This window comes from Callionymus lyra, chromosome 14 (assembly GCF_982586985.1).
Source record: "Callionymus lyra chromosome 14, fCalLyr1.hap1.1, whole genome shotgun sequence".
Classification (NCBI taxonomy): domain Eukaryota; kingdom Metazoa; phylum Chordata; class Actinopteri; order Syngnathiformes; family Callionymidae; genus Callionymus; species Callionymus lyra.
In genome coordinates, this window is record NC_141831.1 from 14,368,632 (window position 1) to 14,392,610 (window position 23,979).

Genomic DNA, 23,979 nt, shown 5'->3' on the forward strand with positions numbered 1-23,979 from the left:
AATACTGGATATATGTTGCTACCCTTTATCAAATGTAGACTTCCTTTTACATGAATACACAAATCTACAACACGTAAAGTATTAATTCAACAAATGCATACTGTGTCCAATTGTGCTTATCGCATATAAAAAGCCTTGCAATAATAATGTATAAAATATGAAATAAACACTATTAAACTTATAATATGGGTTTGTTTTGTTATTGTAAATGTATTTCTTTTTTTTTTTGCAATGATCTCTAACTTTTTCATTTAATAACATCCAAACCATTAAGTCTAGAATATTGTGTCACAATATTATTAAATTTTCTTCGTGTCACTTATGGATGAACGTGTGTTTGATCTAGTGATTGTGTACTTGTGAAACGTGATATATGGTTCGATATACAACTGAAAGATTTGGTTGGTGTTTTTTTCTTTCTACACTGTCTGGGAAGACTGAGCTGAAGTGAATCGTAGACGCCGCTAGAGGGGGTGGTGGAGCCCCAGCTGGGTGCCCTTTAAATCCCTCATCTTGGTTCTGCACCAAAGTCTTCTGATTGGTTCAAATCACCCACGAGGGCTTGCGGCTCGACCAATGAGGTGTGAGCTGTTCTGTTGCTAAGGCGCCATGCTGTACCAAAAAAAAAAATGCTACCAGAACTTCTAACCAGAATCCTCCGTAGCTTCGCTATGATCGCGTTCCTTACTCACGCACGCTCACTGACGCGGCCGTTGAGCACCGCGAGGTTTCCGGTTGAAAAGCAGGACTTTTAACCGCCGGTTCAAACATGAAGCGGCGCCATTAGCCCCGCCCCCTTCGGTGTGTCACCTGACACTTCCTCTATGTTGCCATTTAAATCCCCCCCTTTACAACAGCTTCCTGTCTGTGCAAAAAAAAAGAAAAGAAAGAAGACATGATTGGCCAACGTTTTGTTCGGAAACTGCAGAAGTGTAGAGTTTCCCTACACGACTTAAACACGGGCGAATTCCCAACTTTAAAACACACACAGTCGTAAAAAGGAGGATTAAAAGCCGACCTCTGTCTGCCTCCCCTTCTTCCTTTTCTGCAAAAGCCGGAGGAAACCTCGCCTCCCATTGGCTCAGCCGCGTGAGTGACAGCGACAAAAAAAAAAGTCCCGCCCCCCGCGAGTCTGCTACGAGCCTGCCGGAGCATCGGGAGAGTGGAGTGGAAACAGGAAGAGAAGGAGAAGGAAAAGGAAAGGAAGGAGACGAGAGGAGAGAGGAACGGGTGAGACAAGGTGGTGGAGAGAGAAAGGGAGGAGAAAAAAAGGGGGTTCCGAGGGGCGTGTGGATCAAAGGGAACCGAAAAAAAAAAAAGGTAATAGAAATGCTATATATTTTGATGTTGCTACGAGAAATGGCGGCTTTTTCTTTTTTATATATCCCCCCTCTCTCGTTATTTTCGAATGTGTGACAATATTGTGCAAACACTGTGATATACTGCAGTCTACAGACTCCATGTTCACGCATGAAAGACACACACACACACACACGAGCATGTGCACGTGCAGACAGAGATGTGAATGATGAATGTGGCTCAGTGGCTTCCGTGACAACGTTTACTATATTAACACACAGAGTCTCCATTCTTGTTGACACTTCCACTGGTATTTTTGTTTGCTACTTCAAAAAACTGCTTGTGTATTGTCTCATCTCCAGTACACATGACACACTTCTTCAGCATTGTACACAATGGGAGCCTGTCAGTGGATTTTAAAAACCACTTGTGTTTTGTTTTTTTTTCCAGTGGTGCTTACTTTTGTCACCAAAGTGTAACTTGAAGGGATAATAGAAATCACTGTCTACTCAGTCTCATGTCAATTCTTCAGAGTAATCCTTTCTCTTTTTTAAGAGTTACAGGCGGAAATACACGTCCAAAGACGCAACGAAAAACATCCAAATACCTCCATACAGCTCGTCTGTAAAGTGCTTATTGTAATGAAGCTCCGACATTATGAATTCCTCCAATTTTTCTTTTTAAAAAAGTATATTATAAGCTCGTTTGTAACCGAGGATTCCTACCGTCGCGTAGTGAATCTTCAGCTTGAAATATAGTCTCATTTAATTCGTTTTTTCGGCAGCAATTTCTCACGTCAAGCCTTCAATACGAGAGGGACGTTATAGACGAGCAGTATGGAGGTATTTGGATGAATAAAAGTGAGCTCCTTCATATTTTCCAAAAAGAAAAACAAGGATTACTCTTGATATTTGACACAAGACTAGAGTAGAAAAAGATTGAAATTCCGAGTGAGCCATCCCTTTTAAGTGCACCCTCACCTTTGAACCTGTTGACCTTCCTCATTTTTTCTTTGTTTGCTTGAGGGTAACCCACTTTTTTTTTTTTTGCAACACTTGCAAAAAGAATCACAATCCTCTTGACCTCACCGTGGTACATTCCACACGCCGCTTTGTGGAATGTACCATCGTGAGGTCACTGTCAAAAAATCCGTGAAGAAGGAAGACGGGGCGAGAGCGTCGGGAAGCACGGCTGCGAGGGGAGGGTTATTTTTAGATCGGTAATTGGTATTCAGTCTCTACTGTACATTCTCCTGCTGGAGTTATTTTTACCTTTTTGGCTCTTATCATTTAGTCATAAACTGCTTATGAAATACACATCTATGTTGTCTTTTTGTCGAGCAGCATTCCGTTACTTTTCCCCCCTTCATTCCTTCGCTCCTTGCCGTCGCTAGCGTGCCTCCGGTGCAGCCCACTTGCCTTTTATGGTATACGATTGTTGAAATCCATGCACAAAGATTGCACATCTGCAGTGGGTTTTTTTTTTTCTCGCTGCAGCTGGCATGCAGCCTCTGACACTACCCTGTGTAGAGAGGAGCCAGAGGCCTGTCTGCCGGTTCATGGCTAAATGATATCATTGGTTGCCTAGGATACGAGGACACGGCATGTGGAGCGAAGGAATACTTGAACCCCGGAAAAAAAAAAAGAAAAAGCAGCTGGGATATTGGATAGAAAAGGATTCTTGTTAAAACTAGTTCTGCAGAGTAAAACAATGGAGTGTGAAGGTGGAACAATAGATCCATCGTTCTCCTCTCTTTGTTTAGAATAAGTTGATTTTTTTCATAATCTTGCATCTACATAGGAATGTGCATGTATAGCAATTTAAAAAATAAACTTGAATCTTGAATGTGACTATCATAACATCCACTCTCTCTCCTCCACTATTTGTGTTTCTGCCAGATAGTAGAGGGCGGGCATGTCTATTTAAAGGGAACAGAGTGTGCACAGGTCCGCTGTCTGGCTGTTGCTGACTGCTGACATCATCACAGAGCGTGTCTCCTCTTTTTCACCACCGCAAGGTACGACGGCGTGCACGCGCCCACCCGTGTCGAGTGTCACGTTTGTGGGTCAATTCCAATGCTGTTCATGAAGTAAAGTATATGAACAAAACGACTACTAAGAACTAGATGAGCAGTTTTTTTTAAAATATTCTTTGGATTTGTTTGACATCCAAACTTTCGTTTGTATGTACAGTAAGCATTTAAAAAAAAAAAAACGTTTTAATTAAGAACTACATTAACTAAAGATATCAAATACATTTCAATAAGTAATATTAGGGGTTTTAGGAAATACAAATACACAAAGGTTTCTCTTTTTACGATATCAAATTTTTTTAAATTTTATTTACAAATAACCTGTAAATATTCACAGCGGTCATTTTTGTGTTGCATTAAGCTATAGACTGCTGGATGGAATTAAATCAACAACAATAAAACTCCCCAAGGTCCTAGCTATGACTGAGGACGAGAGGATACATTGGACACATTTTGGTTTCAAAACAAATGAAAGCAGTTACGACTTTTAAAAAAGTGATGTGGTCTGTAAATTCTGCAACACCAGAGTCAAGTACTCGACAATACTACAAATATATCCTTGTTACTGCAGTATTGAAATATATCACAACATACCGTATCATTGTCCTTGTATCTTGATGCGTATCATATTCCTAATTTCTCGCCAGTACACGCCCCTACGATATATATTTAAGCAGATATTTGTTTTTCATTATTGTGGACTATAAAAATGATCCAAATACTGTTATTGTACATAAAATGTATCTATGTATCTTGTTAAGTATGTAAATGTATCTTAATACTTAACTTTATCAATTTAAGAATTTTAACATTCATACAAAGGCAACATCGCTGCTTTTAGAAGCCTTTCTTATACACTTATTCCCTTTTACTTGTAAGGATATATATATAAATATATATATTTATAATATTTTATTTGATTTATAGCTGATGTACTATTACTTTTTAGCAAGAGAGTGTTAGTTACATTTTATTAGAACACTGCCAAATCAGATGGTTACATCTCAATATCCATGAACAAATACAGAGCTCTACCAATCTTGTTTTAAAACCCACACTGTGTTGTTTAAAGTACGCATTCCTGAACCAAAGATATTTACTTCTAAGCATAGAGTTCCCCGACAGCAACCAAACTCCTCTTTTCGCACATGGCATCATTTTGAGGCTGGAGCTCAATTCCAGATGTCTCAAGTCAAGCCTGCACAGATGGATTTAATATTGGACGCACAGAGCCATTGTTGTGCAGACTTGAGCCAGAGCTGCTGCTGACTGACAGCTCCTCCTACCAAACACTAACAAAAGTGTGTTCCATGGTGCAGCAGGGAGGCTCTGGAACAGATGGTGCATGTGCCGACTCTGTTTCCAATCCTTGTAAAAACTCTGCTCTCCAACTCTGAATTTTAAAAAAAAGGCTTTTATTGTGTCTTTTTAATTGTATCTTGCCTAGTGTGTCTATGATAAGGAGATTATTTTACAAACACAACTATTATTAAGATAAATATAAAACTTCCTTTGGGTTTCTTTTTATTATAATTGATTGTATCTATGGTTATTACTACCTATCTTGATGGGATAATGGACCCTTTAAAAAATGTATATGAAAAAAAACCTTGCAAAATTTGTGATGTATACATTTAATTAATATATTGTACGACCCATTTCAAGCTTTCAAATCGATATTCTAGAGACACGCAACAGCACAGTGGAAGTGACTATTAATAGTTTTGCTTATGTTGTTTTTTGCCTATAGGTGTGAAGTGGAGGGCCTCCCATACACAGACCAACACTGGTAACTATACTGTTTTAAGTTAATATCTAGAAAATGTAACACCGAAGTAGTTTTCATTTTATACTGTATATATTTTTATGATTAGTTCAACATCATTACACAGAGTCGTGATGTCAAACTCTATCATGCGTGGGGCTAAAGTCGCAGGGGGAAAGATATTGCATATTTAATATTTAACCGAATTGTCTGTGACAGAAAGGCCAATTGTGATATTGTCAATCTTGGAAGCTTTAAATCAATTTTAATTAACTCTCTTTTCCTTTCCTGTGAATCTTATTGGAAGTAACTGTATAATCGTTGACATAATTTTGAATTTTCATTGTCTTATCTGAAACACTGGCATCTTAGAAGTTCATGGTATCGACATGAACATTGATCTACTTTTGAATTAAGCAAACCAAACGGTTTTGGCCCCCTGGCCTAGAGTTTAACATGAGCCTAAAGGCTTTGTTTTTCTTGCTTTTTTGACTAAAAGCCGGTCCTTGATAGATGTTTCTACTTTGGCCTTAAGACTTGCAAGATTCATTTTAATGTTGCGTCCGGAACAAAATCTCCACTCTGTTTTTAGTTTCACAATATTTTTGTTTCAGGCTGCATGTATCATCCGGCAGAGCTGTACTCTGGTCGAAACACATGGGACTCCTATCCAGCTGGGGGACCTAGCAGAGCCAGACCATGGGCTCCTGTGAACAATCGGCCATGGAGTCAAGCTGAAAGGTGCTTTAAATCCAACGTCTGATGTTTTAATCGGAGATTACGTAATGCATTAAAGAGTAGGTGTAACTTTACCATATATTACTAACAAAAGAATGGAGGCTCTCACTAGTGCGACAAAAACGTACCTCAAAGATGTTGAGAAGGAAAAACAAGAATCTTAATTTAGCCTCTGTGGAATGTGGAAGAGCTTTAGGACTCAGTGACCCAATCTCGGGGTCACATGGGCAGGTGGGAGACTGGTCTGGGTTGACTTTAGATAAACACCACTTCAAGGCTCTGAGGGGTGATTGGATTCTCAGAATCATGCCGGGGTGTATATGGATCCCCTTGTTCGCTGGGTGTGTTGACAAGTACCTAAACATCTTGTCAGTGATGCTTGGATACACTTGCAAAACTACTTAGCATTTGCCAGAATAAAAAAAACAAGATTACAAATTCCTGGGTGACTGTGCTTTTTGCTAAATTGGTTCAATCTGAGCCCCGGATATGGGAGCAATTGTTTCTTTTATGTTTGCACAGAGGTCGTTTTTGAAATGCTAATTAAATGTTTGTTTATTTTTATTATTTTATGCATTATATTTTTTGTTGTCTACATAGCCCTGGACATTACATGGTAAAATATGTTATTAATTGATCTCTTACACTATATTTCCGTTTCAATTTTCACCCTGAATTGTATTTTTTTAAGTGTTTATGTTTGAGACCTCATAATGTTGCGGCTGCATTAGCAGACTTTCGCTCTCTGGGCTTCTTTCTTTCATAAGTACCTACGATGTAACAATTTTAAACTACATTGTGCATCCTAATATTGTTTAAATAGCCGATACGAGCACATAACATTTTGTAGCTACGTTTTATCGAGTACAAATGTTTTTCTTTTTTTATCAAAATCTCAAAATTTAGGAAAGTTATTTCACAACACGATCTGGAGTTTATAATCCATGCGTTTGTGTCTTCTCGTTTGGACTATCGGAATAGTTAATTTTCGTGTCTAAACAAGAAGGAGCTGTCTCGCCTGCAGTTAATACAAAACTCTGCAGCGAGAATTTTGAGCAGCTCTAGTAGGAGAAATCGCATTTCCCCGATACTTAAAACTCTGGCTGCCTGTTTCTTTCAGGATTAATTTTGTATTGCTTTCGATTGTTCAAGCTCTTTGTGACCCTGGTCTAGAAAGGGGTTTTACAAATGACTATTACCTACTTACTTACCATGTAAATTCATCTTCATGGCAGGTGCCAGGGAGGTCGCAATCAAACCCATCATCCACCATTAAATCACCTTTACAATCGGTGAGTCAGCTTGTGCCGCCTCTTAATTCTATACTTTGAAATGTGTTCCTCAATCCAGCTTTTCCTTTGAACTAGGGAGGAGCGAACAATCAACCATGCAGCAGACAGGAACATCCCTCACAGCAACAGGCAGCTTTTACGCAATTGGGATGGCAAAGAACCAGCATTTGGGGCCCAAAACTGGCACCACAACTCCACACGCTCATTCCACAACAGAGAGGGCAGCAACAATGGTTATCTAACCGGAGCTGGGAAGCGCTACACGAACTGGGACAGCCATGTCAGCAATGCCCCGGTAACGCCACAGTTTTTCTCTCGTTCGATTGATTCTTACGAAATCTGATGTTTTTTTGTTTTTTTTGTCCTGCAGCGCGGAGGCCCTCGACCGTACCACAACAACAGAGAGCTTCAGTCTTCGCCAGAGAAGTGGGCTCAGTCCGAATCGCGCAGGAGTTTCCCAGATCGGATGATGAACAACAGACCGGGACCCTGGAAACGACCGCTCCCACACCAGCATCGCGATGAAAGGCACCAGCACAGTCCACCGCCACGTCACCCCCCGTTTCCGAGGGACGAGTATCCTCCCAAGCGGAGCAAAGATTCATGCCCTGAACAGGTAATCCATGAATCCCTGCGTCCTAACAATATTTTGTCCATCACGACACGGGTATTAAGATACGATATTTTGGGATACTGTAGGAACAAGGATTTATTTGTAGTATTGGCGAGTACTTGACTCTGGTGTTGCAGAATTTACAGACCACGTGACCAAAATATGTACAAACATCAGCTGCTGGAGTCAACTGTATCCTCTCGTCCTCAGTCATTGCCAGGATCTCACTGAATTCTATTGTTTTATTAGCTGCGGAGGACGTAACGACTGCTGTCATCTAGTAGTCAGAAGTTTAAAGCAACACAAAAATGAATTTAGTGAATACTTGCAGATTAGCTGTGAATATATAATAACGGTCATTGCGGTATTGTGAAAAAAATATTGCGATGTTTAACTGTATTGCAATTTCATTAAATTGCTAGTTTATCTGTTGAAATCAAATCTTAGAAAAAAGTTGTATTTCTTTACTTCTTGTAGTTGTTAATTCTGTTTATTTATTTAAGGAAATTTTGTGGGTTTTTTATTGTGTAACTTGTGATTAGTAAACTAATCCTGAGACAATACACATTACATTTTTATTATAGATACAGTCCTGTTTAATATTCATCCTTTTTTGTATTGTAAGTGTAATATTAATACACTTAATTGTTGTTTTTTATGAAACAGTATCGTATTATTCTGTTTTCTGACGCTTCAATAACGACTGAATCGACGTCATGTTTCAGATCCACACAGGACAGAAGCCAACCAGGGATCCTTCACCATCTCGCCGTCACTACCACTGCAACAAAGATGACCTGAATCCTCAGGAAAAGGCAGCTCACCGCCGCTCTGACCACAGGACCTCAGCAACACAGCAACAGGTTGAGTAAAAGTTTAAGAAAAAAAAAAGAGAAAAAAGAATAACCTCCATAATTCCTCAGGAAACCTCTAGACCAAGAACCGGAGGACACGGCTTCAGCCACACAGACGACCAGATCGGTGACTACAGACCACCACATCTTGAAAACAAAGGGGGGAGTTTGCAGAAAACACAATCTTCACCAGCAGACCACCACACCCGTGTGCCTTACAGCCAGTCAAACCATCATCAACACGTGCAGCGGCACACAGACCAGCTCCAAACTCTGCAGCACAAGCCACAGCTGCAGTCGTCGGAGGACAAGGCTCACCAGAGGAATCCCTGCAGACTAAGCACAGTGAGCTTTCTTTTAGTCTATTTGCTTTAAATATGATTTTTACAAATACGAGTGCCATAAACATATTTTAAAAGAAAATTCTTGGTATTCTGCCTCACATAATTTAGTTTGTTTTCTACCGTAATACCTTGATCAGGTTTGCAACAGCGTTTTTAAGTGCAGCTTGAAGGCAGCTCACTTGAACGCTGTTTTAAAAGAGTAGGACTTGGTTCGTTTGGAAATCCAACCTTTTTTTTGCAATGCCTCTGTGTGAAATTTGAGTTTGAAATGAGCTTAATTTTTTAAGTGTGGCATTGAACCGGTTCACGTGCGCTTATATGTGAACTTGTATCTCTTGTTTAGACAAGGAGGAACTACATGAACAGGAAAAACGTTTTTTGGGAAATAAGCTTTTTAAACATGCAGAAAATAAACTGGCTAGAAGTATTAACTTTATTTACAATACATGTACACATTTCTGAGTGTATTTACTGGATCTCCCATTAGCCCTATAAATGAGTGTATTCTGTTTAAATGTATTTCAATATAAATCTTTCCTTTTTTTTTACCTTGTATACATAATTTCCTATCGCTTTTTTTATTATCTAATTATGGCAGGCCTGGTATTTCATAAACACTTGCTTGGTTTTGTTGGAACATTCATGGATACATTCATATAATGCAGCTTTTAATTTAATGTTTTTTTAATTTAAATATATATATATATTATATGCCACTTTAATTTAATATCTATGTTTTTAGATTAATTATATTTTTTTAAGTGTATTTTATCCGTCTCGTTTTATTTAATTATTTTTTATTTCCTTTTTTATTCTATACTTTCATCACTTAAAAAAAAATCCTGTGTTGTGTTTGCAACATGTATTTATTTTTATTCTTTAATAAAAAGTGATCGGTCTGGTTGTAAAAGAAGGAAATATAAATGCTACAAGTTAGCTTAGCATCGATCATTTTTAAAAGTGTTACAGGACTGTTGGGGGGTATAGAAAGGATTTTATATATATCATTGAATTACAATCTTTCTGTCTAAATAAGTTGCACCGTTTTAAGGTGCAAACTATATATGTACACAAATTCAAATAATAACAAAACAAACAAAACAATATTACATTTGTATGGCTTTTATTTAAGTGTGCTCTATTGTAAGGAAACTTGGATTAAGTATTTTAATTTCTGGTCAGAAGTGGGACTTTTTTAATAACAGATTTTGGATGTTTTCTTTATTCTCTGTATTATGTTTTCAGGAACCTCAGCATCACCGTCAAAGGGATTCAGTCAATTCCAGATCTTCAGGTTCAGAATTGCCCCCGTATTCCTCCCGCAGTCCCAAAAGTTGTACACCTGCTTGCCCTCCCTCGAATCCTGCCTCCACCAGCAGAGAAGATCCATCGCTCAGTGAACTGCACAGTCAAAGCTACAGGGAACCAAAAGTCCACAGTAGTCCCGACGGCTGCTCCAGACAAAGCTCTGCATCCATCTCCCCGAAGAGGCCGCAGTCCAGTCCAAACTCAAAGTCCTCTGACTCCAAATACAAAAAGTCATCTCACCCAATCCAATCAAAGGAACTAAAAAGTCTCCCAACATCTGGGTGTAAACAAGCAGATAAGATGAGGAAAGTGAGGAGCGATGAAAAAAGTGAAAAGATTTACATGAAGAGAAAAAAGCATAAAGAGGAAAAACGATTAGAAGACAGAAAAAAGAAAAAGCATAAATTAATAAATGAGACAAAATTAACGGTGAAAACAAAACACAAAGTTTCAAGAGTGTCTTCTGAAGAAAGAATCAAAATCCAAACAACGGATCAGACTCGCGAGAGTCGAGACCGGTCCGTCTCTCGCCCGCCCAAACGCAAGCACAGAGAGACCAGGAACCGTGTGGAAAAGACATCATGCCGACCATCCGTAAAACCTCCGAAGAAGAAACCTTCGAGTGAGAAAGCCACTTGTCCCGGTGAGCCTCCCGCTAAACCTGTGCACCATAAACTTCTCAAAAATAAAAGCGGTTCAGTAAAAATTCCGGAGAAAGAAAGGGAAGCTGCCAAATCGATCAGGAAGACGACGTCCGTCTCGAAGATTTCAGTGGATGAAGTGGAGCCTCTTGGCACGTCATGTACAATCACGGCTAGTGTCGAGCAAAGACAAGTCCTCAAAGCGCCGGATCTTCAGCCCGTGGCCGTGATCGGAACTGAAGTTGGAGACATCGCAAACACTCCGCCCGTCCTGAGCTGGCAGGGCTCGCCGGTGTCGGACCTGGGCGAGGACGAGGAGGAGCTAGAGAAGGGAGTCATCAGGAGACCTGTGCTCCAGGCCAGCCCCACCCAGTGCCTTTCTCCACGTCCACCGCTTGAGGACCTCGATGACACCACCGAGGATCCGGGTCAGTCTCCGCAGAAAAAGATGGAGCAAGAAAATGAGGAAAATGTGAAGAAAGAAGGATCTTTTCTCCGGGAGCTAAAGCACCACAAAGCAGGGCTCGACGACGTGTTTAAAAGCCTGGCCACATTTCTGGGTGGACAAAGGGTGACCTGTCGAGGTGGTCCATTCGGGGCTCGCCCCTCCAGCCCCTCCAAGATGGTCAAATTCGCTTCATCTCTGTCCCTGGGGCCAGAGGTCTACAATCAGGATAGCCAGGATTTATCAATCAAATTCGATCCCTCCGATAATCTTTCTTCGACACACACTACCTCAAACACCGTGTGTTCGACCGACCCGGGCGAGCCTGGAACCGACGACCTCGAGCAGAAGAGGCCGGAGGTGCCCGACGCGGACAGGAAAGAGAAACCGCCGGTGAAGGAAGAGAACGTCGGCGACAACTCGTCTCTTCTGGACGCGTCGTTGAGCGCAGAGCTGAGGGTGACGACCACACACACGCTCCTCACCAACACGCCGTCCAAGGATGAGGCGGTTCACAACTCGGAGACGAAACACGGTGCCAAAAACAGGAAGCGAAAAGCCAAGGAGGCGGAAAAAGAAGAGGACGTCGGGACGAAAATGAAGAAGAAGGAAAGCGGTGAGAAAAACGGAGTAAGAAAAGAAAAAGGATTCGCACATAAAAAGCAAGTCTCATCCTCGAAAAACTCAAAGGATTCCAAGCAGAAGTCTCAGGGAGACGAGGCGAAAATAAAGAAGAAGCTGAAACATCAACCAACGGCTTGTTCGGTTTTCACGCTGCAACATTCTGAACCTGCAAGTCTCCCCCCCTTTTTGTTAGCCCTACCTGAGTCCCTGAAACAACGAGCCCTCTCGCTCGGGTTCACTAAAGATCCCAAGGTCCTCCTGGTCAGGATGAAAGTGGAAACCGGACGGACGTTCAACGTGTCAGAGTTCAAGGAAGAAAACATCCCGCTGGCCGAGATCAGCATTAAAAACACTGGCTGGGAAGTTGTCCGAGCCTGCAAGTGAGTTAACGACACTTGAGTTCAACTTTTAATTCATGATCTTGATGGGGGCGGGCCGGGTTTCTTATAGGTCTGCAAGACTTACCGGAAAATTTAAGGAATCGTTTCTGCTTTCGACTCTCTCTGTCAAACCAAATATTTCCATCCAAAACCCAATTCCACGGGAAAAGTTAAATCCTCCAACTCCGAGCATTTACGTGAGTTTTTACACCTGCTTCATGGACCTTTTAAACTCGCTTTTTATCCTGGTGTCAAATATAGAAACGTGTCAGAGTCATTCTGTTCTACTGTCGCACTGTACTTAAGAACGAGTCTGTAATTACGACGATGTCTTCTCTGCAGTTGGAGAGCAAGCGAGACGCCTTCTCTCCGGCTCTGCTGCAGTTCTGCACAGACCCCAAAAACGCTGTCACTGTCATCAGGGGTCTCGCCGGCTCCCTTCGCCTCCGTGAGTTATTTTTCTATTTTACTAAATAATAATACATTTAAAAGTCTTAAGCTTGTATCACATGATCACGATAATCATTAAAAAAATAAATAAACATAACATTTATTTCTAGGATCTTGTCTGGAGTTGGTTGAATCTGATTTAAATTTATGAACAAATGTGTTCTACCAGCACCTCCCATAAGGTGGCGCTGCTATAATATTAACCTTTTAATCCAGTGGTGAGCGATCTAATTTTTCTCAGCTGCCATCAAGCATTAAAAAGAGGGACAAATTAAGTAATAAAACAAAGCTAAATATTATACAATTATAATTTTATTGTGCTTTCATAACTTTTTTTAATTGTAAATCTTGCATAAAAGCACTTTTTATTCCATTTTTTATATTTTCTTAAAATATTTTTTGAGGGGCTATAAATACTCACATAAATCACAGAAGCCTTAAAACAAAATAGTCATATTCAGAGACTATTAAAGATGATGATCTAATGGCAATAAATACAAAATGAAATGGTTAGTTTCTACATTATCTTTGACCTCAAGTTTCTAATAGATTGATTTAGATCAATACTTACCTTAATGTTATTTCATTTGACCAGTAAAATCTGCATATTCTTTACTGAAATGTTTAAATTTTACTGATATGATTCAGTCGCATGTTGTTAGTCAAAAATTGTTACCACATCTTTGTTCAACGTATCGCACGTATGACCATATTAAAGATAGTGACCGAGCAACATGCTCCTCGTAATTAGGGTTAATGTCAATCATATTTTTAAATTTATTTCATGAGTCATTTGTTGAGGAACATAAGCTTCTCCATTGCCATTTAAACAAAACCTGAATTAATAATTGGAAATGTTTTAGTAGGTTTAACTTTTCGTGATTTCTGATTAGTTGAAGACTTAACTAGTTTGTTTGACTTGTAAGTACTACAGGATTCTGATGTATAAACTATTAATTTCTTACAACATAAAGAGGAAATTAAGAAAGTTTAGTATCCTCTAAAAAGTGTCTTTCTCTCACATTTCAATAGAATTGGGCCTGTTCTCTACCAAGTCTCTGGTGGAGGCGAACGCGGAACACGCCGTGGAAGTGCGAACTCAAGTCCAACAACCCGCGGATGAAAACTGGAACCTCAACGGCTCGTCCCAGGCGTGGCCGTGTGAAAGCAGTCGCTCGCACACCACCATCGCCAAGTACGCCCAGTACCAAGCCTCCAGCTTCCAGGAGAGCCTTCAGGTTAGACGTCATGGGTGGTGTGTTCGAGCAGCTGAGCTCATCGAGGTGTTTTACAGGATGAAAAGGGTAGTGATGAAGAGGAGGAGGACGAGGTAAAAGAGGAGAAATGCAAGTCTCCAGATACACCAGCCAATAACAAAGTGGGTAAAAGCAAAGGGAGCCCATTGTCGTCGAAGAACACAACGAGCATCAGCAAGCTGTCGTCAGTTTCCACCAGCAGGTACGAGCTACATTGGCACTGACGCTGGCAATATGATCCATGCAGCACAATTAGATATTGTGTGATAATGTAGTAACAAGGATATACGTGCAGTATTATCGAGTACTTGACTCTAGTGTTGCAGTATTTAAGAGACCATATGACTCTTGAGGAAGAAATAACTTCTGTTGTTTGTTTTGAAACCAAAATATGCCCAAACATGAACTTTAAAAGCTACTGGAGTCACTGTATCCTCTCGTTCTGTTTTTGCCGGTATTTCATTGTTTTTTCAGGAAGGCCGGAAAGTTAATTCCAACACAAAAATGAACAAAAATGTTAATATTTGTATGTTCATAGTAAATAAAAATAAGTGTGTATTATAACTATTACTCCCACCACTATTGTTACTGCTACAGCTATTAATGCTTCAACAATAATGACTAAAATTTTAACTACTTCTGCTAAAAAAATAACTACTACTATTAACCCTACCACTATTACTGCAACTACTACTATTACCATTTTAACTAGAATCTGGTGATACGATACTTATCACGATACACAATAATTGAAGTATTGTTGAGTACTTGACTCTGGTGTTGCAGAATTTACAGACCACATGACTCTTGATGAAGTCGTAACTGATTTCCTTTTTTTTTTTTTTAAACCAAAATATGTCCAAACATGAACTTTAAAAGCCTCTGGACTCCACTGTATCCTCTCGTCCTCAGTCTTCTTGTCCCTTTAGCTGCAGAGGGCATAGTGACAGCTGCCACCTGGTGGCCAGAAGTTTAAATGCAACATAAAAATGAAAAATAAATAATAATAAAATATTATTTGGAAGCGAAAATAAATTGGTAATAATAGTAAATCATATTTAATATAGATACAAAAAAATAAATCAAGTATTGTGATACATCGTTATTCACCAGTTCAAACACCACCTGTTGTCTCTCTTCAGTCCAGAGCAGAAGTCTAGCGGGAAAATCATCAAATTCGGGACCAACATCGACCTCTCGGATCCAAAAAGGTAAATTCAAATCAACCCTAAAATGATCGAACCAGCTTCGTTCAAGCTGCTGCGGTTTCTTCCCATAGATGGAAGGCGCAGCTGCAGGAGCTGCAGAAGCTTCCCTCGTTCATGCGTGTAGAGTCCAGCAACAACATGCTCAGTCTAGTCGGTCACACCATCCTGGGCATGAACACTGTCCAGCTGTACATGAAGGTGCCGGGGAGCCGCACACCAGGTCCGTGAGTGTGTCACAGTGGATTGCTGGCGATCTAAAAATTGAACCCCGGCTTAAGATTTGAGTCACTCTTCCCTCCAGGTCATCAAGAGAATAACAATTTCTGCTCCGTCAACATCAACATTGGACCTGGCGACTGCGAGTGGTTCGCCGTACACGAGAACTACTGGGCGGCCATTAATAGTTTCTGTGAAAAGTGAGTGCAGACACTGGCGACATGTGTCATCAATCATTTCTTTATTCTTTGGTTTAGTTGAAACACACTGTCTGAATTATGGGTTGGCAATTATATCTACAACACAGCTTGATCATTTACTTAGTGTTGTGACGGGCCAATAGAAAATGGGGTGGAAGAGGGATATTTGATGATGATGATGTTGAGGATGAAGACTATGAAGATGTTGATGATGAAATTGAAGATGATGATAATGATGAAGATGAAAAATGGAATAACAATGATGAAGGTGAAGATAAAGATGATGATAATGATGTTGAAGGTGAAGATATGAAGAACAAATGAAGATTAAGTTAAAGATGATGAGGATGTTGAAGAAGATAATGATCAATATGTTAATGAAGGTGATGATAATGATGAAGAAGATTATAAAGATGATGATAATGATGAAGATAAAGATGATGATGAGGAGGATGATGATTCATTTTAACGTAATAATTGAGTGATATTTTTACAGTTAAACTTTCATCAATTGTAAAAGGGCGCAAGTTAAAATGGGTCTGATTTCAGCAAAATTTTGACCTTTTTTATAACCTTTCGGCAATTGTATGGATCTAATCCCTCCTTCCCTTCCTCTCTGCAGTTTTTTTTTGTTTTAGTTATTTGGTTTATATTGTCATTTATGTTTTATATCCATTGTATTTCTGTTTCTTTTCTTTAGACCTTCACTAAAACAACATTTTAGCTAGTACTAGTTTAGTTTATCTTCATCATTTTAATTCGCTCGAGGACAACATTTAAATAAATGATTCTAACTGTTCTTTTCCACCATTTTTATTTTTAAATCAACATTGGAGCTGTTATGTAGCAACGATCTCGTTTTATGGACTTGTTTTTGAGGCGAGGTGAAGACGGCAAAACAATAACGATGTACTTTTTCCTACTTTTACCGTTTTCTTTTTATTTGGCTTTATTTTGTATCTACTAATAGTTACATATTTTAAAAAATCAAGTGTGTACACAGGGTTTCATTAAAAGTAAGTAAGTAATATTTATTTATATAGCGCTTTTCCAGACCAGGGTCACAAAGAGCTTTAACAATCAAAACAATACTCAAAAAAGTATATACTTTAAAGATCAAGATAATACTGAGAACAACACAGGAGTTCCAGAAAATCAAGGAAAAGCCTGAACAAATAGAAACGTCTTAAGATGTTTCTTAAAGGAGTCAGTAGATCCATCAAGCGCAAAGAGAGAGGAAGATCGTTCCAAAGCTTAGGAGCAACAGCCTGAAAAGATTTCTCTCCTCTGGTCCTGAGCCGTGTGCGAGGAACCATAAGTATATTCTGATCCACAGACCTCAGAGCCCGAGCTGAGGTGTAAGGCTGGATCAGATCAGTGATGTAAGGAGGAGCCTGACCATGAATAGATCTGAAAGTAAGAACCAGAATTTTAAAGTTGATCCTGAAAGAAACTGGAAGCCAGTGAAGAGTTTTAAGGATCCTAGAAATGTGAGTTCTTCTACTAGAGCGGGTTAGAATTCTCGCTGCAGAGTTCTGAATCAACTGCAGGCGAGACAGATCCTTCTTGTTAAGACACGAAAACAAACTGTTACAATAGTCCAGACGAGAAGAAACAAACGCATGGATTACAATACCGTTATAATACTTTGCTATTATATTTTTCCTCTTCCTGGATCCAAATGTGAAGCATCAATGTAACGTTTCAGGCACGGAGTCGACTACCTCACAGGGTCCTGGTGGCCAGTCCTGGAAGACCTCTACAGCTCCAACATTCCCGTGTATCGCTTCATTCAGAGGCCGGGCGACCTGGTGTGGATCAACGCCGGGACGGTCCACTGGGTGCAGGCGGTGGGCTGGTGCAACAACATCGCCTGGAACGTGGGACCGTTGAACTGTGAGTGTGTTGGATTTACAATCGTCGGTAGCAATCAAGTGACGCGTCCGTTTGTCCTCCCACAGCGTATCAATACCAACTGGCCATCGAGCGCTTCGAGTGGAACGAAGTCAAGAAGGTCAAATCAATCGTTCCCATGATCCACGTGTCCTGGAACGTCGCTCGCACCCTCAAGATTTACGACCAGGATACTTTTAACATGATCAAGTGCGTCTTTTGCCGGTTATTTGTTTATTCCCTTAGCGGCACTTTTTGTCTTCATCCGTCTGTCTCCTCCAGACACTGTCTGATGCAGTCCATCAAGCACATCCAGATTCTCCGAGAGCAGCTGGTGGTCGCCGGGAAGAAGATTTGCTACCAGAGTCGAGTGAAAGACGAGCCGGCCTACTACTGCAACGAGTGTGACGTGAGTCCCTCTCGAAGAGCTGGACCGGGACTAGTGTCTGACATGTTTTTGTCTGCAGGTGGAGGTGTTCGACTTGCTGTTCGTGACCAGCGAGAACGGGAGCAAGAAGTCGTACGTGGTCCACTGCGAAGACTGCGCCCGGGCCAAGAGTCCAGCGCTGAGCGGCGTGGTGGTGCTGGAGCAGTATCGGATAGAGGAGCTCGTGAGGACCTACGACGGCTTCACACTGGTCGGTCCAACTCTCTCCCAGATAAAAATGATCTTTTTTTTGCAAACATGTTTGCATGTACTAGCTTGTGGAGAGAAGAATTGAGTTTTATTTAATTAGATGAGGAGCTTGATCTTCTTTGTGAGGTTGTCCAGGCAACCAACCAAACAATAAAATGTATTTTGATACTGTAGGAACAAGGATATATTTATAGTATTGCTCAAGTACTTGACTCTGTACTGCAGAATTTACAGAGCAGGATTTCATTGTTCCTTGAATTGTGGAGGACTCTATGACTGCTGCCATCTAGCGGCCGGAGGTGTAATTGCAACACATAAATGAACATTAATATTTGCCTATTAATTGTTAATAATAAAAAATCTATGATTTTATTTTATATCCACTTTATTGAAATTCAAACCATAAAATAACTATGATTTAATTAAAATTGGGTTTGAAAGCAAAGGAAAAGTAACTGATAAATATATCCGTGCATTGATATTTTATTACGGCACTAATGGGAGGAGACCTCGGGGTTGACCCAGACTCCCCCTGAATTTGCCGTTACCCGAAAAAAAAGAGTAACTATTTAAAATAAACTGGTGACAAATTATTCTGGAGTATTTGACAACAATTCTGTAGCGTGTGAGAAAATATTGATGTTTTTTTTTCTCCACGATACTATATTCATACTAAACGGAACTTCATTCCTTTTTTTTGGTTTTGGCTTTCGATCACTTTTTACATTTTTTCCCAAGGTTCTCCTATTATATATTTTTTTTAAATGTGCATGCAATAGAATATATATTTTTGAATTATATTTATAATTATCATGCACATATTCCCTGCTTGGATGCTAATGACTGCTTAAATTGAAACACGAAAATTAACAGAGAAAGGCAACTATATGGAGAATGTAATCCCTTGAGATCCCGGCAATGACTGAGGACAAGAGGATACAGATATTCGACTCCAGCAGTTTCTAAAGCTGTTTTTTGGACATATTTTGGTTTCGAAACAAATGAAAGTAGTTACAACTTTGTCAAGAGTCATGTCGTCTGTAAATTCAGCAACACCAGAGTCAAATATTCGACAATACTACAAATATATACTTGTTACTACAGTATCACAATATATCGTATTGCCAGATTCTTATCAATACCGACCCCTAGTCATGTCAAAACAGGTTTTTGAATGTCTATTAAAAATACGATGAGAAATTAAATGTATCAAACAATATACAGTCGATTATTTAAGGTAAAAGTATTTGTAAAGTTAAAAACAGTAATAATGGAATAAAGTATTTTTTTTGCTGCAAAAATGGAATGGAAAATGTTTTACTAAATTGATTTAACCATATAAGTAAAACTTCTTAATGTTATTTATTTGTTCGTACACGTGTACATTAAGCACCAAGATCTTATTTTAGGGCTGAAAGATTTTTGTTAGTGTTGATTATTTTGAATTTGACCTTTTTCGGAATTGACCCAAATTATACTTTTTTTTTGCCCTTCTATCGTGATATGTACACAATAAACACCCTTCAAATGTATCTAATATATAAGAGGAAACACAAGTGCAGTGAGAAAATCAGAACAAAACTTGATTGTTTTGTTATGCAAATTTAAAGTTTAAGGAATTCTCTTGTCAACTGTTGGATCAAAAAATCACATGTCAAGTGTTTTCGGAAAGTATTTGGTTGTTTTAACAAATAATCTCGTCTTATCTCCTCAGACTCCCACACCTCCCAGCAAGTGACGTCACTTCCTCCGTCTCTCTCTCTCCGCCAGGAACCAAAAGCGGCAAAAACACTGAGTTTTCAAGGCAATCTACTCCGAAATCAGCCAATCACGTTTACTGGGTATTGTTTACATCACACCTTGAGATATGGACACTATAGCGCACTGTCTTCCCCCTGAAATACCAGCTGCTGATTGGACCGGCTTTTAAGAAATAGAATGACTAGACTGGTACTTGATGACAGGTATTTCACGAGAGCACTGATCAGGTCTAAGTTCTACGGACACTGCTGTGATTCAAAAAAAAAAAAATAGCATCAAGTAGCCGGTTTTTGTGTGTTCATTCAGGTACTTTTATGCAAATTTAGCAACTTTTTTACACCAATCTAGTTATTCTACGTCCATGAATTCGCTGTGACTTTGTTCCACCAGCAAAAAAAAAAAAAAGGGGTGAAAAACACGACAGAAGTAGCCGATTGTCACAACTTAGCCGTCGTAATGTTCACCGTCTCTGTTTGGTATCCAAGTGAACCGTCTGTAAAAACTCTCCGAAGGTGCTTTTTGAGGAAAAAAAAATCCACGCAACTCACCCCCCGACTCACCCTCTGGACAGGTGAACCAGCCTAGAAGTAACACCACATTGGCCTTGTGAACTGTATTTAGAGGAGATTGTAATTAGAGTATAAAACACACGGGAATACCGTTTATGTAAAGTATCAACGGGGGGGGAAAAGAAGCAAACATTTTTACTACTTTCTCTACAATACGGGTTTACTGGAGGATCGATTTATGGTTTCATTCCTAGCCGGAAATGTGTTGGTGATGTCTCCGTCTTTTTCACTAATGAATGGTTCGAGGTTTTCAGTGATTCACCCCCGACCCCCCGACCCCCCCACACACTGACACAGTGGCGTTTCTATTTTTGGAATATGGACTAGAATCCTTCTTTTATACCTCTTTGTTGCGATGTTTTTTCGAGTATAATAGAAAATGAATAATTGTAAATTGTCGACGGATTTATAGGAGTGGTGTGTGTGTGTGTGTGTGTGTGTGCGCGCACGGGAGCGGAGGTGGAGCGTCGCAACGGTGCTAGCAAATCAAAAGTAAACTAGCATTTCATCGTCATCATGGGTTCATGTTTTTTGTTTTTTTTCAGGTGTTTTGAAAGGTAGTGATGAGTTGATGAGGCCTTGAAAGGGCTTCTTAGTGTATTGGCAAGAATCTGGCGTTACAGGGGCAACTATACGATATATCGTGATACTGTAGTAACAAGGTTATATTTGTAGTATTGTCAAGTACTTGACTCTGGTGTTGGAGAATTTACAGACCACATGACTCTTGACGAAGTCGAAAATACTTTAATTTGTTTTTAAAACCAAAATATGTCCAAACGTCCGCTTTAAAATCGGATGGAGTCGACTGTATCCTCTCATCCTCAGTCATCGAAAGGATTTCATTTGGTTCTTTAGCAGCGGAGGACACAAACGGCTGCCATCTAGTGGTCAGGAGGTTAATTGCAACACAAAAATGAACACCATGCATATTTGCATCTAATCACGGCTGCCATCTAGTGGTCGGAAGGTTAATTGCTACACAAATGAACGCCATGCATATTTGCATGTAAATTGTAAATTAAAAAAATAAACCATTAAATGATTATGATGACCGTAAAATACGATTTAAAACCTGTAAGTGTATATTTATATATCGATACAATGCTGTTAAATACAGTATCTTGGATAAAAAAAAAATATAGTGATATATTAGTGTATCATGATACTGTGTCTCTGTTTCGTGAAGCCTCATCAACCCATCACTATTGAAAGGTGCTTTAATTTTGAATAAACACTTGTTTAAGTCAAATAATACATTATACAATAAAACATTAGACGAACAATATGTCACAGTTAAGAGTTTAACGTGTAGATGCCATGGTGCAAAAATAAAAACTTTATATGATATTTTAAGTCACCATCATCGACATCCATGCCGACAACAACAACACGTGTCAATCTGTACAAAACAAAAAATGTAAATATTTATGTACAGGAACAAAATATACGTTTATTATCCTCACGTTTCATTTAGAAACAACCGTAGTTCATTCGGCCTCTTTTGATTGGTGCGTCTGCAGCTCCACTTCCCTCCGACGCTCGTGCGCGCTCGCGATGTACATAATCCATTTCAGGTTCTCAACGTCCGTCGTCCACCTCATCTGTTTTCGTTGGTGCTTGATAACGACACACTTGAGTGTCTCGGGGACATCCTCTTTCTTCATACCTCTTTTTTGTTGGTTTGTTTTTTTTAAAAACGAATGATAACGTTGTGACATAATTTATACTGTAAATGGTGTTTGTTTTTTTTGTATTTATTGCATTATCAAGGAGACTCTTGTGTTTTTTGTTTTTTTAAAAAGCTGTAGTGGGAACATCATGTTGGAGCCGTCAATCAGGGGGTCATTTATTTCCCACGGTGCTAGAACCCCTTGCTTGTCCCGACGCCCACCGTCGCGTACGCGGGTATCTCAATCACTTGGTGCTCGGAAAAAAACAAACGTTTCCACGACTCGCAAGACTCCCAATGATGTCTCTGTACTGTACTGACGGATCCAGATCTACTTCAAATCCTTTCATTGTATGAAAATCATTCTCTCGTGAGGCTTTAGTGGCTTTAAGCAGTAGCGCTAGTTGTATCTCCGGACAGAGTCTTTTTAGGGATGTGATATTTAATGGAGTGTGAGCTTTTTTTCCCTGATGATTCTTTTTTTGTCCCTTTTGTGTTGTGTCCCATTTATTCTTGATATTATTTAATTGCAGTTACGATGAGTTTATTTAACCCGTTTTTTCTTGACATGCACTTAACTGTTTTAAAAAGAACTTGCATAGAAAAAAGAGCTGAGCCAGACCTGTCTTAAAATCGCTCTCTGATACTTTCTGTGATATAATTGTATTGTTGTTTGAGGAAAATAAAATGTTTTGATAAATTATTTCAACAACGATGCTTTTGTGTTTACCCTGTGTGCCATGATACAGTTATAAAGTGAAGACACTGTATCATGATACAGCTGTGTAGTGAAGACACTGTATCGTGATACAGCTATGTAGTGAAGACAATGTATCATGATACAGCTATGTAGTGAAGACACTGTATCGTGATACAGCTATGTAGTGAAGACAATGTATCATGATACAGCTATGTAGTGAAGACACTGTATCATGATACAGCTATAAAGGGAAGACACTGTATCATGATACAGCTATGTAGTGAAGACACCGTATCATGATACAGTTATAAAGGGAAGACACTGTATCATGATACAGCTATGAAGTGAAGATACTGTATCATGATACAGTTAGAAAGGGAAGACACTGTATCATGACACAGCTATGTAGCGAAAACACTATCGTGATACAGTTATAAAGGGAAGACACTGTATCATGATACAGTTAGAAAGGGAAGACACTGTATCATGATACAGCTATGCAGTGAAGACACTGTATCATGATACAGCTATGTAGTGAAGACGCTGTATCATGATACAGTTATAAAGTGAAGACACTTTATCATGATACAGCTATGTAGTAACTGCGATCAACCCATCACTATGTATAGCTGAATATTGTAGAGAATGAGCGCCATCTAGTGAAACTAATGACACCGTTTCATGAAACCTCATCATTAAGTGAATGAAAAATTCTCCAGATTGTAACAAAGGTGGAACGATGAGTTCACTTCAAGTCCAGTCCTGTTTCCCCGAGGTGACTAAACCTCCACAGATGTCCACTTGTGAACCACGATGATAAAAATCTATTTGGGGGTCCGAGGACACGTGAATACCCGCTCGGGGCAGATGTCCGGACTATTCGAGGAAATCCTGGTTCCAAGGACAGGAAAACTGCTCTTCCTCTATGGAGCCTCCAGATACGCAACTGATGATTGCGACAACTACAGCAAAAAAAAAAAAAAATTCTTTGATCACCTCCTCCTCCTCCTCCTCCTCCAGTTGTTCAAACGTTCCGCCCGACCCTCCTCCCGGGACCCCCACGTATCTCCGCCGCGAAATAA

General features: G+C 39.7%; 1 protein-coding gene across 1 annotated transcript; it reads left to right on the forward strand.

Annotated features, from left to right (window-relative positions):
* The first annotated feature begins 1,218 nt into the window (after positions 1–1,218).
* Positions 1,219–22,900, forward strand: LOC148066072 (uncharacterized). The gene is made up of 22 exons (XM_087807107.1): positions 1,219–1,320; positions 3,198–3,316; positions 5,082–5,120; positions 5,711–5,837; positions 7,070–7,126; positions 7,202–7,421; positions 7,497–7,742; positions 8,465–8,602; positions 8,663–8,938; positions 10,183–12,335; positions 12,406–12,532; positions 12,678–12,783; positions 13,818–14,023; positions 14,080–14,243; positions 15,184–15,252; positions 15,321–15,469; positions 15,551–15,665; positions 17,374–17,561; positions 17,627–17,768; positions 17,841–17,967; positions 18,026–18,196; positions 19,910–22,900. The coding sequence occupies exons 4-22, from the start codon at positions 5,716–5,718 to the stop codon at positions 19,931–19,933; spliced, it is 4,800 nt and encodes a 1,599-aa protein (XP_087663233.1). The 5' UTR covers positions 1,219–1,320; positions 3,198–3,316; positions 5,082–5,120; positions 5,711–5,715; the 3' UTR covers positions 19,934–22,900.
* The last annotated feature ends 1,079 nt before the right edge of the window (positions 22,901–23,979 follow it).